The sequence below is a fragment of the Pelobates fuscus genome, chromosome 5, assembly GCF_036172605.1.
Source record: "Pelobates fuscus isolate aPelFus1 chromosome 5, aPelFus1.pri, whole genome shotgun sequence".
Taxonomy (NCBI): Eukaryota; Metazoa; Chordata; class Amphibia; order Anura; family Pelobatidae; genus Pelobates; species Pelobates fuscus.
In genome coordinates, this window is record NC_086321.1 from 227778073 (window position 1) to 227799124 (window position 21052).

Here is a 21052-nt window from a genome sequence, read left to right on the forward strand (position 1 = left end):
TACATCCCCCTGGTATTGAGAGGAAGTACACTTTCCAATGACATAGCATATACAAAAACATTGCACATTTTACCAATGTACTTTATGAAAGGTCTTAGATTAGAAAAGAAACATTAGCTGTCTGTTCAGTATAACTATGCTTTCATTTGCTTTCAACAGAAAGGAAGCTAGATTACCAAATTCAGAATGTGAACAGTAAAACAGCATTTTTCCATGTATATTTTGCAAAGTGAAGGTCACCAGCTTATTCACGTAGTACAAAGCCGTAGGCGTTAAATTGTTCCCCGCTATACGGCACGTAATAAGTCTTGTGCAATACAGATATACACATCAATTGGAGGTAGCATTGTTTGCCCCAAGGTTCTTTGGGATTACAGCTTTTCAGAAAATCACATTGACTTTCAAATTCCTGCTGCTTGGCTCATAGGCAGAACACAGACACACGGCTGCTGCCTGCACAATAATGACTGAAAGGACAAAATACCATAACCTGCAAGCTATCAGCACAAATACTACCTTCAAACAAGAAAAAAAAAAAGATTATCTGTAATCCCCTATTAGTAACATTACCTGCTTTTGAAATGGATGATGTATGTGTTTAAAAAAAAAAAAATGTTTTTCGCAACACAAAGTACATAACTAAAGCATGCTGACCAAAATATTACGTGGGCGTATTGGCTAGTGAATCAGTACAGTGCACTAGCCAAGCTCAGTGACACCCTGAGCAAGTTACGGTACTTAATATTTGTACTATGGGAAGCAGAGAACACACAGAAAACATCATGTTCAGGGCCAGGATTTATCGCACCTCTACTCTTTCAGATGGGGATTATGCCTGAGTCGTGATACCTTTTCTAAAGCCACATAAAAAGTCAACAATAACATGCTACCTAGTGGATGAAGATTGGCCTAAAAAAACAAAAATCACATTTGTGCCTAAAAAAACAAAAACCCAAAGACTCTTTATACAGGCTGTATTTTTACAGAGAGAGGCAGTTAAGCAGTTGTAAACATGCTATAGTCACCATGTTATCATCGGTGGTCCTAGCTTTTACTTGAATATTGCTCCATATGTTTTTGCAAGTGTCATTTTTATTTACATTTTAGACAGCACATGTTTCTAAATGTGGAACCTACTAGGAATTGGTCTTAGGACATCAGGAATGAGGATCTCCACCAAAGTGTGATACATCAAATGGTCACAGTTGCACATCCACTTCAGAATAGACTCGTTTTTGCAGAGCAAAATCAACTTTGACTTGGGCAGCCTGCTTTCAATTTCACTCAGGTTGCTATTTGGCAAAGAGGAAAGATAAAGAGAAAAAAAGGGAACATCTATTATGTACATAGCACAACAAATGCATCAAAAGAAGTAAGGGCTGGGTCACAGCATTATGAGCTTCTCCAAACCAGCTGTGGCCACACTTTGCTCAAATATATTCATTTTAGAAAGAGAGAGAAACCAGTGCTCAGCTGTTGAAGAGGATACTCCCCAGAAGCAAAAGCAGATCATACTGGGGTTTTAAACTCGTAAGACTTACTGTGACGATGAAAATTGACCAACCTGTTTAAATAGCCAAAAATTAAATAGTTTAAGTTTAGGTACTCACAAAACTGCAATTTGTTTTCACAGCTGTGGGTATGTTTTATACTTGTTTAAAATGCATGAGATTTTTCTCTAACCATGAATTTTCCTTATACCTGGTCATATAGTAACTCATAGGAAAGCTACTAACGAGCATCAGATTTGCATATGTACATTATTGCTGGATTGATCAGCCTAGCTTCCTAAGATGATATAACATATGACTCACTAAATTTAGACAATTGGATAGGGTTGGAGTTTTTTTTCCCCAACGTATCTGTGTTAGCCTCATGTTTGCATTTTTGTTCTCAACTCAATATTGCAATTCAATATTTAATAAACAAGTTCCTAGCACTATTTGAAAATGCAGGGCTTAGTACTGTATTGTGCTGCTACATACTGTCACTGAAATAATTACAATAACTGCTTAACGTAAAAAAATATTATAAGGTTACTACACAGATATACAGATATAGTATGTTTGAACTATTTGCTTAAGTCATTGATGAAATGTAATTAACGAACCCTGACTCCGTAATGGTTGGACCATCAACTGAAGATGTGGGGGAGTAACGCCAGAAGGTCTGCCACAGCTTCTCGATCAGGCTAAACTGTAGGTTGACAACAACATCCAATATGGCCTATAAAATGAAACATAAAATAACATTAGAATTTAGCCAAGAGATACAAAAAATACTAATCATTGTAACTAGTGTTCTATAAAAAGGTTCAGTTGTTCATCTGGCCTAAAAATTAAAAGTAAACAATTTGATTGCAAATGTGAGCTCCATGCTCACCTATTTATCTATATAGTTTTAAATGTGTTCTAGATATTTGTCCTTTATACAGGAGTCATTATGTACTAGGCAGCTCAGCCAGGTGGGATTTACTGGCCAATTAAGGAAATATTTGTGTGGTAGCAGCATTGAACAGGCACGTAATGTTGATTTTGTAGCCACAACGCAAAATATGCTGTCTTACCTCACAGTGCTCCCGATAAAGACTCTGCAGTGACTTGACATCTTCAAAGGTTGTACCATCTGGTAGAGAAGATATTTCAACTTCTACAAACTCTGGAAGTGCTCGAGTTGTATCTGTTGCCATAACAACATAATGCAAGAAAGATAATGTGGATGGTGCCAATTACAGCTTCATTAGAAAAATATTTAAGAAGCATAGCAAGACAGACATTCTAAAAGGTCACATTACTTAATGAGCAGAGGCTGGCGAGAGTTTATTTTTATTCTTTTATTAATGTTGTTATAAAAAAATAGGTAATATTTTTAAACAAACTTTTGGATAAGATATGTTCTTTGTAGTGTACAAGATTTAAGAAAAAAACTATGTCGGATTACGCTTATTTCATTCTGTAAACGTACACCGCTCAGGCTAAATAAAAAAAAAATTACAAAATAAATGTCCGCGCACACATCATGACCAGGTAAGTGTATGTCAAAAGCAATATTAGCATGAAAACAAAATTAAGTTATTATTTTAGGGATTTAATCAAACTGAAACAGTTTTATACTTTAATATATGGAGACTGCATTGGCATGCAACATTTAATTAGTTTATTTGGTATTTAAATAAGACTGTATAGAGATTTTTACAAAAATTACATATTTGAGGTATATTAAAGTATACCTGTCATGATACACACGACCTATGTTAAATTAAACGGCATTTAATTGAATCTATAGAGTGTGCAAGCAGAATGATAGTATAGATTTTATATTAATGCCCTTCAAGACCACTTCCACCACATTTAAACCTATATGCTGGTGGCACATTTGTCAAGCTTGCTAGGAGGTTAGAAGATGCTCAGATGCCAAGGTGCTGGACTACATTTCTGGCTCATCAGAACATTGCCTTGCTGACAGAGATATCCCTCAGCAGGCCAGTCACAGCAGATAGGTAGCAGCAATGGATTGTGGGTGCTGCAACAGAGTAAAAAACATGGACTTCCAGCAATGGCAATGCTGGAGTGAGAGGCAGCAATTTAATACTAAAATAACAGCTTAGTATTATGAAATTTAGCACTATGATAAATGATATATGTATAGTCTTGGGAGATGTTTAATGTTTAATTGAACCTGGCATGATAGCATATTATTTTGCCTTCCTAAATCATTTCTTTTTGACCTAAGCCATATACAACATCTCTGCTACGTGGATGTGGGAATAAAAATAAAGTGAAGGACATACGTATATTGTCCTCCAGCCAATATGCAGCCTTGTTACACTGGGGTTCTGACAGTCAGTGAAGGAAACTAGTAAATCAAAAAGCTACAGTGAAAAGGACCAAACAGTAGCTTTATGATGCTGTATTTCTTTCCCAAAAATCATCCATTATCCTATGTTAGGAAACACTAAACAACATGGGCACACAGCTGAATTGACCTATTATTAAAAAAGAAATTAATTGAAATGGTAAAACTATATATTTTTTCTTTATGAGGTGCATTTTTGAACATATATTTTAAAAAGTACCTGTAGCTACACTGAAGTATATGAACTGAATTTATTAATTGCTTAATTATGTTAATTTTGTTAATCACTTGTATTCTTATAAAACTGTATTTGTGTATGCATTTGATAGCTTGACAAAGACCGTTCAGGTTGAAACGTTGTGAGTGGCAGTGGGTTCAATAAATTTGCCTTTTTTGTATCCTGGAGTGCCTGGACCGTTTTCTATGTCTATTTTATCAAGTGCTTGGTCCCTGGTACTGGAACTGGCCTGGTTGCACCCAGATACATATTATAGGGGATTAAGTGCATTTTCACACCCTTGTCTTGGACAAACACAACTCAATATTAAAGGAGAGAGAATCACATTTTATCTATATATTGTGCAGAAATAAAATTGGTTGCAAATGTCTAGATTTCTTTAAAATCAACCCTTTTCCTCTCTGCTCACCTAATTCAGTCTGTGCTGATCAGCTAAGCGATAAAAAGGCTGTGCTCTGCATGTCTGTTATAAGGGAAATCTTTTGGGTCATTTCTCCTGCTTGAATTTAGGCTAAGGGAAAGCGATGCCTGCAAGGGGAAGTAGGGAAAATGGGCAGGCTGAGAGCAGCACCAGGGCAGAGTAAAGTGAGAAACTACCTGATTGATTAATTGCAGCAGATCTGGACAAGTAGTTCTGAGAATGGAGAGCGATAACAGTTATGTTTTATTAACACAAAATCATGAAACAGTTTTGGGAACTTTTAACCTGTTTTTGGAAGTCTCTGCTTCCTAAGCAGCAATATGCAGGAGTGTGTCTTTCAGCAAGTGTAACACAGCTGAAAACATGTTTGATGCTCTCAACAGGAGACAGTGGAAATGGAAACAAATTAAAATATGAGCTTTTCATAGTATTAAGAGAAGAAACACTTCATTAAATAACATGAGTCAAGCCAGATAGCTAGAAAACTGCAAGCCTATATCAGTCATGACAAATTCACTTTAAAGAAGGATATTAGGGGATTGGAAAAAGTAAATAAGTGGATAATAAATTAACAGGGGGAAGAAAGATCTAGAAAATACGTCATCCAGTGATGTCCAGAGCTTCCTCAAGAAGCTGAGAACTGAGTGTTGCTGAGAGCATTAGTGATAGGTACATACCTTTCTCACGCAAGGTCTATCAAGTGATAGTCTGAGAGCATCAGCTGACACTAACAGTATATCAGCAGCATGGAAACACAGGGTGGAATGGATGGGCACTGTCTTTACATTACTTGTAAATGGTTTAATTTCTTAAGGTAAGACAGCACCCAAGACTTCATGGCCCCAAAAGAACTTCATTGAGATTAAGTATTTATGGTGCCTGGAATGTTTCTTTAAAGAGGGTTTGGTAACATTATAAAATATATATACAGGGCCAGCACAGACAGGTCTCTGATGACCTGTTCATTTACAGGACTGTAAAAATGATAAGAGATCATCCAATGACATTTGTAGAAAGAAGATTTTAACTACAGCAAAGGATTCTTTACGGTGAGAACAAATACTGTGGAATTCTTGTTTTTTGCCAGAGGGTTGTTTTATATCATATTCAGCAGATTCTTTTAAAACAGATCTCTATTTTTTTTTTTGACAATAATTATTTTGAGTTTTTCATAGAAAAATGATAGAAGACAGAATAACATTACAGATCAGCAGGATATGTGTAATCCTCAGTCAAGTGAGGAGAAAAGGTAGTATTGGTTAAGAAACCTAGAGGGAAAGCTGTGATAAGGGAAGAGCGAAGATGAGAGAGTAAAGGGGAAGAAAAAAAAGGGGGGGGGGGAAGGTTAGGTATGCGTACGTAAACCAACCATTTATAGCCCTTCCACTCTAGCCTTTTTTTCCCTAAACAACATCTGCGCTTCTCACACTCTACAAATCCTTTTATCTCACCCCCACCCACATAAAAACCCCTAACTCACGCCTCTATCATTGCCGCCTGTTTATTATGTATCAATAGAGTGACTAACACATCTGGTAATACCTGGAATTCTGTTTTTCATTTAATACACCATAAAAACAGCTAATAGCACACAGCTCAGCCATTCAATTAATTAACAAATGATGGTAATACGATTTATAATAATAACAATAATATGTATTAGAATTGTCTGCAGTGCGCTTGCAGGTAAGAGTTCTAAAGATAGCCATGAAAAGAAAATTCATGCAAAGATGGGATGATTGCATCCCTAAATTGAATAATTTTATGATCCGGTATGATGCAAATAGTAAGAATTTTATCTTTTTACAGCCCTATATGTGCAGATTCCAGAACATGCTTCTAGAGACACGATGACGTTTTGGCAGAAGACATTATTATTCAATGTCATTTGTGGGGATTATGAATCTGTACAATCATTCTACTGGGGCAATAATGTCTTCTACTTCTGCATATTTCGGGTGAAAGAAAAATATTTGGTGAAGAAATAAAATAATATTATGTTACATATAAGTGTTCACGAGTTATTAAAACACAAAAAACCCTATAGTTTTCAATGCTGTTGCTATTTAACAGCATGGCATTTTAACTACAGATACCTTTGGGAAACTTATCTGTGAACGAAAAATTTCATATTCTGAATTATCTATGGTATTAGAGAACCACCACAAGAAAATGAAGGGAAACAATAAATGTTTAATACTCATTTTTGTTAAGGAAAAGGGATCTCTAATTGTGTTTCTGCTACCTAGCATCACAGGCTGTTCCACATACATTTTGGGGCTTGATCGACATATTTCCTACATGAAAACAAAGCACTGTAAAAAAATAAAAAGTGTTTCCAAGTAATATCTTAAAAATGATCAGTGTTTCTGGAATGTCAATAATTGTAAAACTGACTATTCTACACTAATACTGGCGGTAAAGACATATAAGTATATTTCCATGCCTTAAAAAATAATAATATTGGAAATATCTTCGGAAATAAGTAGATAGTGGTTTTATGTTTAGAAAAAAAATCAGCTATAATTCTGTATTGTCCTAAGGTCCTGCAGGGTAAATAAAGAAAACTGTAATACGTAGAGGGAACAAACTCAGGAGATGGCATGTACAAAGAATTGAACAACCGCAGGAATTGGAGTGTAGTTACAAAAAAAAAAGAGTACCCCACCCCCCACCCCCCAATGAATAGTGCAGTAAGGGAGCAGAGAAGTAGGTACAAGAATGGCAAGGAGTCAGGGGGCCAAAAAAGTGCAAGAGGGCAAATTCACACGGACACAGTTATATAAAAGAAGATAACTGGACAAAAAAAGAAATCAATCACAATATAAAGTTAAAACAAAAAATATATGTAAGACCTCCCCAACTGGACCAAAAACAAACAAAAAAAAAGATTCCAATTGTCCACCAAGAGTAATGTGAAAAATTCTGAAGGCAGAAGAATATAATGCTAAACAGTACATGAAAGGCACTACACTGCAAAACTATCACATCATTAAAAGACAGTCCAAAGTCTAGTCTATTCTCATAGCAAAATTGTATATGTCTGCTAGAAATGCTTGTCTTTATGCAATATCATGCCAGTATCCTCTACTATGTGTACATTGGGAAGAACATCAATAGTAAAATAGCCGGTGTCAGTTGTACTGAATATTATTTAACAAGTTGTATAATCCAGGTGAATATGCTCCATTTATATCTCTAAGCAACACAGTTACCAAACAAATGAAGAAGAAAAAAAAAAAAGTAAAAAAAAAAACAATATAAAAATCTATATAAAATGTTTTAATATAGGTGCTGGTCAAGCACTCACTCCATGATACTTAATATTTGTTGAAAATATTTGTTGCTTTTATAGAAAGTAAAATTCCCCTAAATATCTCCTATATAAAAAATATTTTTTTTCTTTGCAATCATAAATATGTGCACTAAATGAGCTAAATCTGTAGTGCCTCTAGTTTTTCATATATTCTACTTAATGTATGCATGTTCAATTGCTCAAGTCTATTACTCTAAGTAAGGAATATCACAGGACTTTGCTGCCATATGTGACGACATACCTTGTGTGTGTCACATTACGTTTATATTAGTCTTTAAGTAAAGCATCACTGTATAAAGTAATGTTATAAAAGGAATAATTGAGTTTTCAGGTTTCTAGTGCAAATTTAAAGGTGTAGATACACTCAGAATGTAAAATCCATGGTTATCCAACAACTAGCTGAAATAGATTGGTAGGAACATAAGAACCAAAATAAAAACAAAAAGGACCAAAATAACAGCAAGTAGTAGAAACTCCAGTATATGTTAGGAAGTAGTGGACCACAGGTAAGAAGTGAAACTGCTCTGAAATATTTTAGCTACGACAATGCATTCTTGGCACCATAACTACTACACATTGTTGTGGTTATGGTGCTTGTAGTGTTGCCTTTAACAAAGTTTTAGTTTACTTGTACCATTACAGAGGAATATCTGTACCATTATCAGAATGGTCCAACTCATAAGCAAAGTCCAGAACCAAACTGCAAAGCAACTGATGCTCAAGAGAGGTCGTTTTCTCAAGTCATCTTTTTGGCCTGTCAGGATTACATTTTAGACAGTTCAAAAATAAACAGGGTCATTCAATGGAGTGAGAATTGTCTACAGAGAGTTCAGAGAAGGGCTACTAAACTGGTTCATGGATTACAGTATAAAACGTACCAGGGAAAGTTAAAGGATCTTAACATGTATAGCTTGGAGGAAAGACGAGACAGGGGGGATATGATAGAAACATTTAAATACATAAAGGGAATCAACACAGTAAAGGAGGAGACTATATTTAAAAAAAGAAAAACTACTACAACAAGAGGACATAGTCTTAATTTAGAGGGGAAAAGGTTTAAAAATAATATCAGGAAGTATTACTTTACTGAGAGGGTAGTGGATGCATGGAATGGCCTTCCAGCTGAAGTGGTAGAGGCAGGGCTGCCATCAGAAATTTTGGGGCCCCTGACAAAGCACAAGGTCTGGGCCCCCCTCCCGCCCCCTCACTCCCGGGCCCGCCCACACCCTACCTAGTCCGCTGACAATGATGCAGGACTGAATGTGGTGTGTATAGTGGAAGTGAATTAGAATGTGTGTAATGGATGTAGTGTTTGTGTGTATTAGATACTGTTTGTGCAGTGAATGCAGAGTGTATGTTTGTGTAGCGGATGCAGTGTGTATAGTGAACGCAGAGTGTGTTTGAGTAGTGGATGTAGTGTGTGTACAGTGATGTAGTGTGTGTTTGTGTAGTGGATGTAGTGTTTGTATGTACTAGATTAAATGTGTTTATTGGATGCAGTGTCTGTAGAGGATGTAGTGTGTGTATTAGACGCAGTGTCTGTGTATAGTGAATGCAGAGTGTTTCAATTTGTGGTGAATGTAGTGTGTGTACTGTGAATACAGGATGTTTGTGTAGTGGATGCTGTGTGTACACAATCCAGAGTGTGTGCATAGTTTAGTGAATGCAGAGTGTGTGTTAGTGTGTAATGAATGCAGAGTGTCAGTGTAATGAATGTGGTGTGTGTGTTAGTGCAGTGAATGCAGAGTGTGTGTAAATGTGTAGTGAATGCAGAGTGTGTAAATGTGTAGTGAATGCAGAGTGTGTGTTAATGTGTAGTGAATGCAGAGGGTGTGTTAGTGTGTAGCGGATGCAGAGTGTGTGTTAGTGTGTAGCGGATGCAGAGTGTTAATGTGTAGTGAATGCAGAGAGTGTTTGAGTAGTGGATGTAGTGTGTGTACAGTGATGTAGTGTGTGTTTGTGTAGTGGATGTAGTGTTTGTATGTACTAGATGAAATGTGTTTAGTGGATGCAGTGTCTGTAGTGGATGTAGTGTGTGTATTAGACGCAGTGTCTGTGTATAGTGAATGCAGAGTGTTTCAATTTGTGGTGGATGTAGTGTGTGTACTGTGAATACAGGATGTTTGTGTAGTGGATGCTGTGTGTACAGTTGGTGCAGAGTGTATGTTAGTGTAGTAAATGCAGAGGGTGTGTCAGTATAGTGAATCCAGAGTGTGTGCATAGTTTAGTAAATGCAGAGTGTGTGTGTTAGTGTGTAATAAATGCAGAGTGTGTGTTAGGGTGTAGTGAATGCAGAGTGTGTCAGTGTAATGAATGTAGTGTGTGTGTAAATTTGTAGTGAATGCAGAGTGTGTGTTAATGTGTAGTGAATGCAGAGAGTGTGTTAGTGTAGGGAATGCAGAGAGTTTGTTAATGTGTAGTGAATGCAGAGTGTGTTAGCGTGTAGCGGATGCAGAGTGTGTGTTAGTGTGGTGAATGCAGAGTGTTAATGTGTAGTGAATGCAGAGAGTGTGTTAGTGTGTAGTGGATGCAGAGTGTGTGTTAGTGTAGTGAATGCAGAGTGTGTTAATGTGTAGCGAATGCAGAGTGTGTGTCAGTATAGTGGATGCAGAGTGCATGTTGTATTAGTGAATGCAGTGTGTGTATTGTATTAGTGTATTAGTGTATGCAGTGTGTGTTGTGTTAGTGTATGCAGTGTGTGTGTTGTGTTAGTGTATGCAGAATGTGTGTTGTGTCAGTGTATGCAGAGTGTGTGTTGTGTCAGTGTATGCAGTGTGTGTGTGTTGTGTCAGTGTATGCAGTGTGTGTGTGTTGTGTCAGTGTATGCAGTGTGTGTGTGTGTTGTGTCAGTGTATGCAGTGTGTGTGTTGTGTCAGTGTATGCAGTGTGTGTGTTGTGTCAGTGTATGCAGTGTGTGTGTGTGTTGTGTCAGTGTATGCAGTGTGTGTGTGTGTGTTGTGTCAGTGTATGCAGTGTGTGTGTGTGTGTGTGTGTGTTGTGTCAGTGTATGCAGTGTGTGTGTAAATGTGCAATCTGGGGGGGAGGGGAAAGGGGAAGGGGAGGAAGGGGCATTTTCACAAACATCTAAAAAAAATTAATTTAATTAAATGGTTTCTCCCCCCTCCCTGCTTACCTTTGTCCAGGGTGGGGGGGAGATTCCATGATCCCTGGTGGTCCGGTGGGGGGGGAGATTCCATCCCTGGTGGTCCGGTGGGGGGCCCCCCGGCTCCCTGTTATCGCAGAGGGGGCCCAGGCAGCACACAGCTTCTCCTCTTCTCTCCTCCAATAACTCTCGCGAGACCCGCGGAACGTTGCCATGGCAACCGGGTCTCGCGAGAGTTATTAGCAGAGAGGAGAAGAGGAGAAGCAGTGTGCTGCCTGGGCCCCCTCTGCGGTAACAGGGAGCCGGGGGCCCGCGGCTGCACACATAGATCGCGATATTCACGATCTATGTGTGCAGAGAGGGAAAGTGGGGCCCAGGACTGCCAGAGCAGTCCGGGCCCCCCAGGGCTGCCGGGCCCGTGACAACCGTCATGGTTGTCACCCCCTGATGGCGGCCCTGGGTAGAGGTTAACACAGTGAAGGAGTTTAAGCATGCGTGGGATAGGCATAAGGCTATCCTAAATATAAGATAAGGCCAGGGACTGATGAAAGTATTTAGAAAACTGGGCAGACTAGATGGGTCAAATGATTCTTATCTGCCATCACATTCTATGTTTCTAAGTCTTATTTTAATTTAACATTTTAGACCAAAATAGCTAAAATTAATTGGAGAATTTTTCCAGATTGCCTATTTTGGCCTTAAAATGGAAACTCACCTTGTATACCTGACAATTCTCACTTTAGTAAATATCCCTGAAAGTGTAATGGGTGGTAACCTTCTGAAGGTCTTGGCATCAAGAGGAGATCTCAAAAATTAGGTGAAGGAAGCCCCATCACTTTGTTGCATTGCTGTAGTTCTTAAGAGCGGTGGAGCATTGTCAGCATACAGCATCTATAAACGTGTTTGTATACTGATCTTTATTTCACCCATATTAAACTGTGGGAATGCTGTTTAAGTTGCTATGGAAACATTCCATGCTGTTGTAAGTTTTCGGGCATTTAATTGGTAACTGTGGTTTATTGAATGCAAGGGGATATTTGATACTTTGAACGAGCCACTTAATTGATAAACGTCACAGCTCAGCACAGCGCCTCATAACACATACTCAATCCCACTTACCCTGTAATGGAATAACTACATAATTTGCCAGATATAGTGTGCAGAGTAATTTAGACAAAATACAGATGCATTGGTTATGGCTAATCGAATCTAACACGTCTGAATCACTTGTTCATAAAAGCAGAATATAGAAGAAATTACGAGATGGGAAATAAATACCGCAGCAACCTTTTTGCGGACTACTTTTTGATGTTATGAGAAAAAAGAAATAACATATCTCAGAGAAGTAATGTGTACTGCATATTGTGTACCAATTTCTAAACGAGGCTGTTTAGTAAAGGATAATGCTTTCGAGGTAGTAGTGGATCTATATAACTGATAGAAGAATTTATGAAGCAATTTGGTAAATGATTCAACTTCAGTTTTCACAGTTAACACTAATGCTTTTAAATGCCAACATCCACCACCGCTGTTAACCAATAGCCCACCATTAGGTTTAAACACTTAATTGTCGCGATTCGATGGGAAATGACAAGCATTAAAGGCTTTCTTAACCCAATCCGAAAATATCTGAGCCAGTACAAAACAACAGAAAGATCAAGCCTAAATAAAAAATGTAGAACAAACCTCCTAGGAGGCAGGGGGGTAACCCTGTAAATTAAATAGCCAAAAATACGAAATAAAACCAGGACTAGGTGTTTGTGCGAGTATATATATGTAAATACATATACAATATATTCTCCCACGAACTTGTAGGCTCTTTTTTTAGGCTCTGTGTTTTTGGTTATCTGAGCCAATAAATACGACTGAGGCTCAGGTTTTTCAGATTGTATCATTAAGTGTTTTCATGTGATGTCTGGTCCCTGGTCCATACAGAACAACACATTAGTCCAAAGGTTTCCTTTTACCCAATATTGATTGATTTTATTTTATTTTTGTACGAATAAAATTCCTTTGGTTGTACCAAACCACTGCCAGAGTCCAAGTGAGCTATTGAAAAGCTACTCTTCTGGACTGTGTGCTGTGTGCTTCCTCTAAGGGGGTAGCAGGTCTTTGACTAGCAGTACATATGTTTTTACTGTGCAATGCTAATGTATGCACTATAGGATTATAAGTATGTGTGATCTAGCCTCTCTTTAAATCTGTCCTTGTATTTCTGAGATAAAAAGACACTTTCACAGAAAATGGAAAGAAAGAAAGGTGGAATATCTGGCCTTTCTAGAATCAACCTGTAATCATTTAACCCTTCAAATGACTAGGGTCTGTAAACTAATCACTTCATCTCTACTGTATGGTAAGAGGGTTCTTTGCATTACATCAAATATATTAGAATATTTTACAATATATATTTAAAATACAACAATAAATAAAGAGCTACTAACAGAAGAATTTACATTACATCAGCCTACCCTAACATTACAGTCAGTATATAACCTTATGCTATGAAGTAATTTATGTACAAATTGTACTGTGAAATTTCTGAATCTTTAGCAGATAAGTATAATGAGTCACTGGGCATAAAAATTAGAAGCAAACAGCATGCAAAACCCTAATGTGTAAATAGTGCACAGTAGACTTTCATTAATTGACTTTTAGTATAATGTGCTATCTTTATCTGCTGGTTTAGTTCAAATCCAAACGTAAAATGCACACATAAACCCACTGAAGTGTTCTTTAGATAGAGAGCTCAGTTTGGAAAAACAGAACAGCAAAAAAAGAAAAGAAAAGCTGTTTTGATTTTGTTTACTGGCAACTAATAAACATTAAGACAAAAAAGGCTTTGTATGATTTGTCTAACAAACCTAAATAATTTAGAATAGAAAGAGAACCATTTTGCACTAATTTTGTCCTAGCTATCCAGACAGATACTTTTAGCATCACAACATGAGCCACATACCTAAAAACTGTTGATGGTGTTGGCTTTGGGCAATTACGGTTTGTTCAACTGATGCTCCACCCTGTGGTCCGCTGCCTGCAAATCCATCTCCCACTCCATCCACTTTCTGCATAGACTTGTACCTGCAAAATAATCATAAAGCCAACAAGCTGAGTTTGGCTCTTACAAAATGTATTTTTTTGGGGGGAAGGGGGACGGACAAGACTACACTTACTAAAATTATATACATCAATTGTGATTAAAGAGTACATACTGGAGAAAGTCATTCATGTCACAAATAGAACTATATAAAGGAAGATTTTTAAGGTATAATATGTAAACAAATGCACATCCGTCTTGCACTAATAGGTCTGGGTCCTGTCATGCCCTTTTTTTCTTTTTATGTCTTATCAATACTCCAGAAATCCACTGCTTCCTTGTTTTATAAAGGAAAAAAAAGAGTAAGATGTTCTGTGCAAAAAAATAAGCAGTGCAGAGCAAACATCAATGACACTCAAGTTAACTCTAAACACTTCGATCCCCTGCTCAGAGAGCATTGGTTTTCGAGTCTAGGTCATACAAGGAGCCTCAATTTGAAACCATGCAATAACCAAGGTATGTTCATCTAAAAACAATGTGGGTAAACTAGCTTGAAAATGTTGAGAGTGAAAACGCCTGCCAAATGTAATCCATGCGTTTCAAATGTAACATTGTCTATTGTATAATATGTAACTTACTATACTGAAAACTTTATAATTCAACATTAGCAACACAACATGAACCCCCTAGTGGACAGCAATGTAGATTAGCAACACAACATAAATGCATCCATGATTAAGTCAACTTTCTACCAAGTTTTTACTTTAGTTACTAACTCTGTATAAGTGCTGACAATAGGTGCACCCTACAAGACATACGCCTCTAATCAGGTGCATACTCTGCTTAATGCGATAACTGACCCTTAATGAGTTAAATGTTGAAGTGTATCAACAGCTCTACAGCAATAAAACTCATTAAACTAAATGTTACTTTACAGACAAAAAGCTAGCACTAGAAAGGAGAAAGTGATGTCCACATAAATAAATCCATTGGAGGCTGGTCAATAGGTCCGGGTGGGGCGGTACACACCCCTTCCATTTTTAGAGCTTTTTACCTGAAGCTGAAAGAAGGAAGGTGGATTGTTAGTAGAAGACTCGCCTAAGAGGTTTTGCCTTGACATGGGAGGTGAGCTTACACCATTATGGCCAATGGAGTGATACTAAACACCTCCAGTTATTTAAAAGTGCATAGGGATTTGGCATAGTACTAAAGTAATATATATATATATATATAAAATATCCAACAAGGTAGCAGCACTCACGGAGTAATTAAAAAATCCAATCTTTATTAGAACATTTTAAAAATGAGATCGACGTTTCAGTCCAACATCTAGGACTTTCCTCAGGATCAAATACATTAATACATACAATAAAATCAACTTATATAACAAAATACATTACATAATTGAGCTTACCCTCAGGTGAAGTGCATTTCCGATCGGCGTCCTGTGCCACCCCATGCGCATGTGCAAAGAGGCTCCGCCCATATGACGTGATGACGTCATCACGTCCGTTTCCATGACGACCGGATACAAACGCGGTCGCCACGGAAACAGAGCTAAAGCTGCCGAAAACAGTGAAAAATGTCACCCAAACCGTGGGGGGGCAAAAAACTATTGGAGGATGACTATACATTAAGTGCATGAAGTATATGAAGTATATGGATTACTAAGAAGTGCTCAGATAAATAAGGCAACCTATGTTGCTGATTAGAAGTGAATTGAATAGAATTAGAAGTGAATATATTCTCATAGCACAGTATATATATTTATTATTACACTTTGCACATTTTGCACTAATTTGCACTTTTTTGCTGTTTTGCACTGTATTAATAGTTTTATTAATACTCACACTTGCACTTATGTATATATATATCTGCTATCAGCACTTTATTATGCAATTCACTTCTAATCAGCAACATAGGTTGCCTTATTTATCTAAGCACTTCTTAGTAATCCATATACTTCATATATTTCATGCACTTATTGAATAGTCATCCTCCAATAGTTTTTTGCCCCCCCACGGTTTGGGTGACATTTTTCAGCAGCTTTAGCTCCGTTTCCGTGGCGACCGCGTTTGTATCCGGTCGTCATGGAAACGGACGCGATGACGTCATCGCGTCATATGGGCGGAGCCTCTTTGCACATGCGCACGGGGTGGCACAGGACGCCGATCGGAAATGCACTTCACCTGAGGGTTAGCTCAATTATGTAATGTATTTTGTTATATAAGTTGATTTTATTGTATGTATTAATGTATTTGATCCTGAGGAAAGTCCTAGATGTTGGACTGAAACGTCGATCTCATTTTTAAAATGTTCTAATAAAGATTGGATTTTTTAATTACTCCGTGAGTGCTGCTACCTTGTTGGATATTTTGGATAATCAAGCCCTGGCTATAGCACCCGGTTCTTAAGGCAATTTACAGCGTGAGTGCAAGAACTTTCTCCTTTTGTTTATATATATATATATAGGACATCAGCAATGGCCATTTTGTTAATAGGAAAATTAGTTGAATAACATTTAGCTGTAATATAATATATATCAACACACATTATTCAAAATACATCTATTAGACTCTTCCCATTGTCAAATTACTTCAGCACACGCAGTGCCACTACAGTAAGCATATCTTGTGGGCAGTTGAAAGGAAACTGATCATTACGACGTGATTGATTATTAAAGGAATAAGAATTAGGAACCCAATAAAATAGCCCAGGGATTAAACAATTGTTATTATTCTTTATTGTGAGTACCAAGAGAAACGTTTTTTTATCCTGTTAAGTACCTTGCATTTGTAACATTTGTTTGTTATAAATGGCTTTTTTAATAAATAAAAAAAATTATATATATATAAGTTAGCTCACATGTTAACAAAGGCTCTCTCTGGCACGTTCCCAGTCTTTTCCTTGCATTTTAAGCTGTCTGTCTAAGATTTGAGGTGTCTATAATGTCCCCAAACTGTAACTTTAAGCTCACAGCTGCACCACCAGCAGTCTGACAGTGTGATGAAGCAGCTGGCACACATACCAGTGATCATGGTGCTACACAACCATCTCTGATGCAGGTTAGGATTGACAACAGAGATAGAAAGAAATAATAATGGGCTGGTTGGGAAGGTCTTCTAATCTCCCAAGCTGTCCCGGAGCTCAAGAGCACAGTGGCCCATGTATGAGCAAAGAGAGTGGTTGAAGAGATTACTCGATCTTCACAGGGCAGGCCCAGCAGGTTCCAGTGTGACCAATGGCCAAATGACAAAATGATCAGCAGTAGCATCACTGGGAGGAAAATACCTAATGTGACAACTCAATATATATAACTATATATATTTACATTCAATTATTATTTAGCAGTCATGTAATAGAACATTGACAAGAAATCGCTTGAACAAAGGGCACAAAAATAAATACATAAATAATTTCCCTACAGAGAAAATTGAGAGTTATGGCTCACAGCACAATACAATGAAATCACAGAGGCAGAAACAAAAATAAAAACAAGAAATGTATAGCCTATGAGAGATGCCACCATTTTCTGATTTAGGAGAATCTAAATTAGTCCTTGGGAAATTAGCAAAACTAAATTAACTCAAATAACACACATCCATCTTGGCACAGTTAGGGTCATCTTTGAAATCTTTTGATTTTGTGCTAGATAGAAAATTGACTTTAGAGTGACACTATATTATTTAAGTTAATTAACAGTTATTGCCACAGGGAGCACAATACATTGAGGCAATGTGTCTACATGGCAACCTTCACACTAAGAATCCTTTATAATAAGCAATGGAAGGTGGTGTGGCTGTTCATATAGCATTTGTGTTTTTGCTGTCTAAGTGCCCTGAATGTATCTATGTGGTGACCTCTTTGCATTGATTTATACTGTTTATTTGCAGGAGGTATGCCTGTGCATGCAGTGTTTTGGTTACCTCTGTTTCTGCTGCATGGGTTGCTGTCTCATAGCCATGTATTGCATGTCCTCTTGTAACCGATTAAGAGGGGAGTCTGGCTTGACACGGATCCCATAGTAATGGTATTTGGAGTTTCCCCTTTTTGGAAAAAGAAAATGTATTACTAGATGAGCACAGAAAGGGATTGAAATGTTAAAGAATACTGAGGTTTACTTACATTTAAATATCAATCTGTTGCTATTTCTATTTCTCTAAAAACAGTCATTAATGGTATAAACGTATGTAAAAGAACTCACACTGTGACATAAACTGCAAGATAATGTATTCAGCATATTTCTAATTATACTGAGAATGATGAGAAACCATTCATCTAATCTACTAATAAGTAGTAACTGTCACCATGAAGGCTTCATAAAATAAGCAAATTAATTATAATTACTCGACCCGGGGATTGTATTTACTTTGTTTCCAAAAGGGTTGTATATTTCCCTTGAAATGGCACAGTTACTGCGTGGATGCTGTATTATATAAGGCATGGGTAGGTGGAGATACTATTATCAACATTTTTGCAAAGAAAACTCTGCTGCACTAGGCAGTGAGTAGCTGGAGAGATTTTACGGGTTGTCACATTGTTTAAGTGTTATTTCATGAAGCTTCCATTTCCAGCTTGCAAAAAATGATATCGCAAAAATAAATGACCTTAAAGGGAAATTACTGAAAATCTTTTATTATGAGATTTACCTTTAAGCACGGACTGCATTATAGTACAGTATGATTGCTTTAACATGCCAGATCTCATATAATCTAAACCCCTTGAATGTCATTTATGAATAAATAGCTTGTGTTTAAATCTCCTTATCTCTTCCACTCTGCTAAGAAAAACCTATTCAAGGTGTTATCTGATTAGGTTTCTGAAAACATAGCATAATCAACAACATCTTTTTGATGAAACAGAGTATTTGAGTCAGACAACCTAACCCATGGCTCATTGACATCCTTGTAAATCCTGAATGAATTAAATATTTATCTTCTTTTTATCTTCTCTAAAGAGATCTAAACACAAGCCATCTGCAAGGAAAACACATTCCCATGTATACATTTTCTGAAAATCAGACAGCCACCTTGCTTGAAATGGTATTCATAATGATTTAGACTGTGCTCTTTATTAATGAGAAAATATCATTATTTTCCTTAAAACTTATACTTGCTTTTTAAATCTCTTATTTCAAGATGTTTCACGTAATATACTGGTGTTATTAGAATAAATAAATAAATAAATAAAAAATATTTGCCTTGGTACTTTATATTTACCATTTATTTGGGAGATGAGTTATTCTCAAAAACAGAATAAAATCAGAACAAATGTAGGTATGGTGTTTTCCCTAATTTGAGATAATTTGAATGGAATTTTGTAGGAATTTTCTGCCTCCATTGATACTCCCGGCTGGTATCTCGACCACTGATTTTAGTTATAAAGTAGACTCCTGCTGAGCAGAGTGTAAATTTAAGATCCAACAAAGTTCTCACACTGACCTGGTTCCAAGTCTTCTGGTTCGTAGCCCCATGAATATTGAACGTATGAGTTTTCCAAAGGATGCAGCATTGACTGGATCTAGTTTGTGCTCCTGACAGTGTCTAAGGTAATGGTTGTAAAGAGTGCTTCTGGGTAGACTTACTCCCTCCGCTGTTTCATAGTTATCCAGCAGCCATTGCAGCTATAGCAGAAGTAGGAATATACTCAATATCAAAACATAAAAACTACCAAAAATGTGAACAAAGGCGCTGAAAACAAATACAAGATTGCATGCAAATGATGAAACAAAGAATGATAAGTTAATATGATTATAATTAAGTTTTAATGATAATTAATGTGACAGTTGTATGTTTAAATCAGAGTACAAATAAAAAAAAAATAATAATAATGAAAAAAAATAAAAAATAAACTGGAATCCTCCATGCAGCTGTAGTAAAAAATGTTTTGTTTAAAATGCAAAGGAAATGTGTCACAGATTAACCACCTTGTCTCCTTCTACCAATACGAAGAGGGAAACAAACTAAGATAAGGATAATTAGCTCCTGGCTACATTCGGTAAATAAACCTCACTAACACGGACGGCACAGTAAAATCAGAGGGAGTCACGAATATTTTTTAATTATTGTTTTTATAAAGCATATTTTCATTCATTGTGTTCATGCATAATGTAGCAAACTTGATAGTAATGCCACTGGGGAATATTCCTTAAGTTTTTATCACAAAAAAAAAAATCCCTAAAAATAAATAATTCGACATAAATGAGAAATGTGTACTAAAGGATCTCATCTAATAAAAGACCAAAATAGAAAAAGGACTAATGAATGTATTCCATGTTTTATTGCTCATGTACTACCATTTCAAATGAAAAAGATACCAGAAAGTGCAACTGCCTTCATTTCAAAACAGCTGGAATTCGTCAATTTAATCTTTTTTGCTCCAGTTATCAGGAAGTGCTTCCAATTTCTACTTTTCCCCTTGTGGGTAGTATCCCTTTAATTATACCCGATGGAGAACCAGTTGTTTTTGCAATTGGTGTATTGATGACATTTTAGCACACTTTTCTTTTTATTTACAGAATAAAACTAATACAACAGTAGAATAAAAACCCAGAAATTGGATTGTTATCTTCGATGTATGTTTTATGAGTACAAAGCAAGAAAAACACACGTTTTGATAAAGTATAACAAGTTTACTATATAATACGTTTACTTTGCAATAGTAGCTCAAATTGGCTAGACTGTGATTTTTACAGTTTTCTTTAGTTTAAAAGCGTATTTCTAAAGTAAGCTTCCTAGTGCTTATAAGACCCGCACGTCTAGTAAGACTCACATTGCCGTGCCCTATAAAGTAAGACTTTATCACAGTTCAAGAAGTTTGAACTAGATGAGCATGTAACTTCAAAAATCTGTATTAACACCGACCTAATGTTCCAACAAGAAACATAATCTGTGGGTGGATAGTGCTAGGTGATAAAATAGAACAAACAATTCCCTTGATTTTTATATATTGACGAGGATATTTTAAAAGAGATATGTTCAGAGGATAATTGAGAACATGGTATGAATAAAATGTTTTTTTTTGCAGTTTTGCTTATAGGGAAGGTAGGTGGATTAATATACTAAACAACAAAAAGCATGCGTTGA

The 21052-nt window shown here is 36.7% G+C and overlaps 1 protein-coding gene across 1 annotated transcript in view; it reads right to left on the bottom strand.

Annotated features, from left to right (window-relative positions):
• RFX3 (regulatory factor X3) overlaps positions 1-21052 on the bottom strand; it is a 291801-nt gene that overhangs the window by 25433 nt on the left and 245316 nt on the right. The window contains exons 7-12 of the mRNA XM_063457210.1: positions 19409-19590; positions 17894-18013; positions 13890-14011; positions 2567-2679; positions 2111-2226; positions 1138-1292 (exon numbers count right to left, since the gene is read on the bottom strand). Of these exons, the coding sequence (XP_063313280.1) occupies positions 1138-1292; positions 2111-2226; positions 2567-2679; positions 13890-14011; positions 17894-18013; positions 19409-19590 (808 nt within the window). The remainder of the gene's footprint in view (positions 1-1137; positions 1293-2110; positions 2227-2566; positions 2680-13889; positions 14012-17893; positions 18014-19408; positions 19591-21052) is intronic.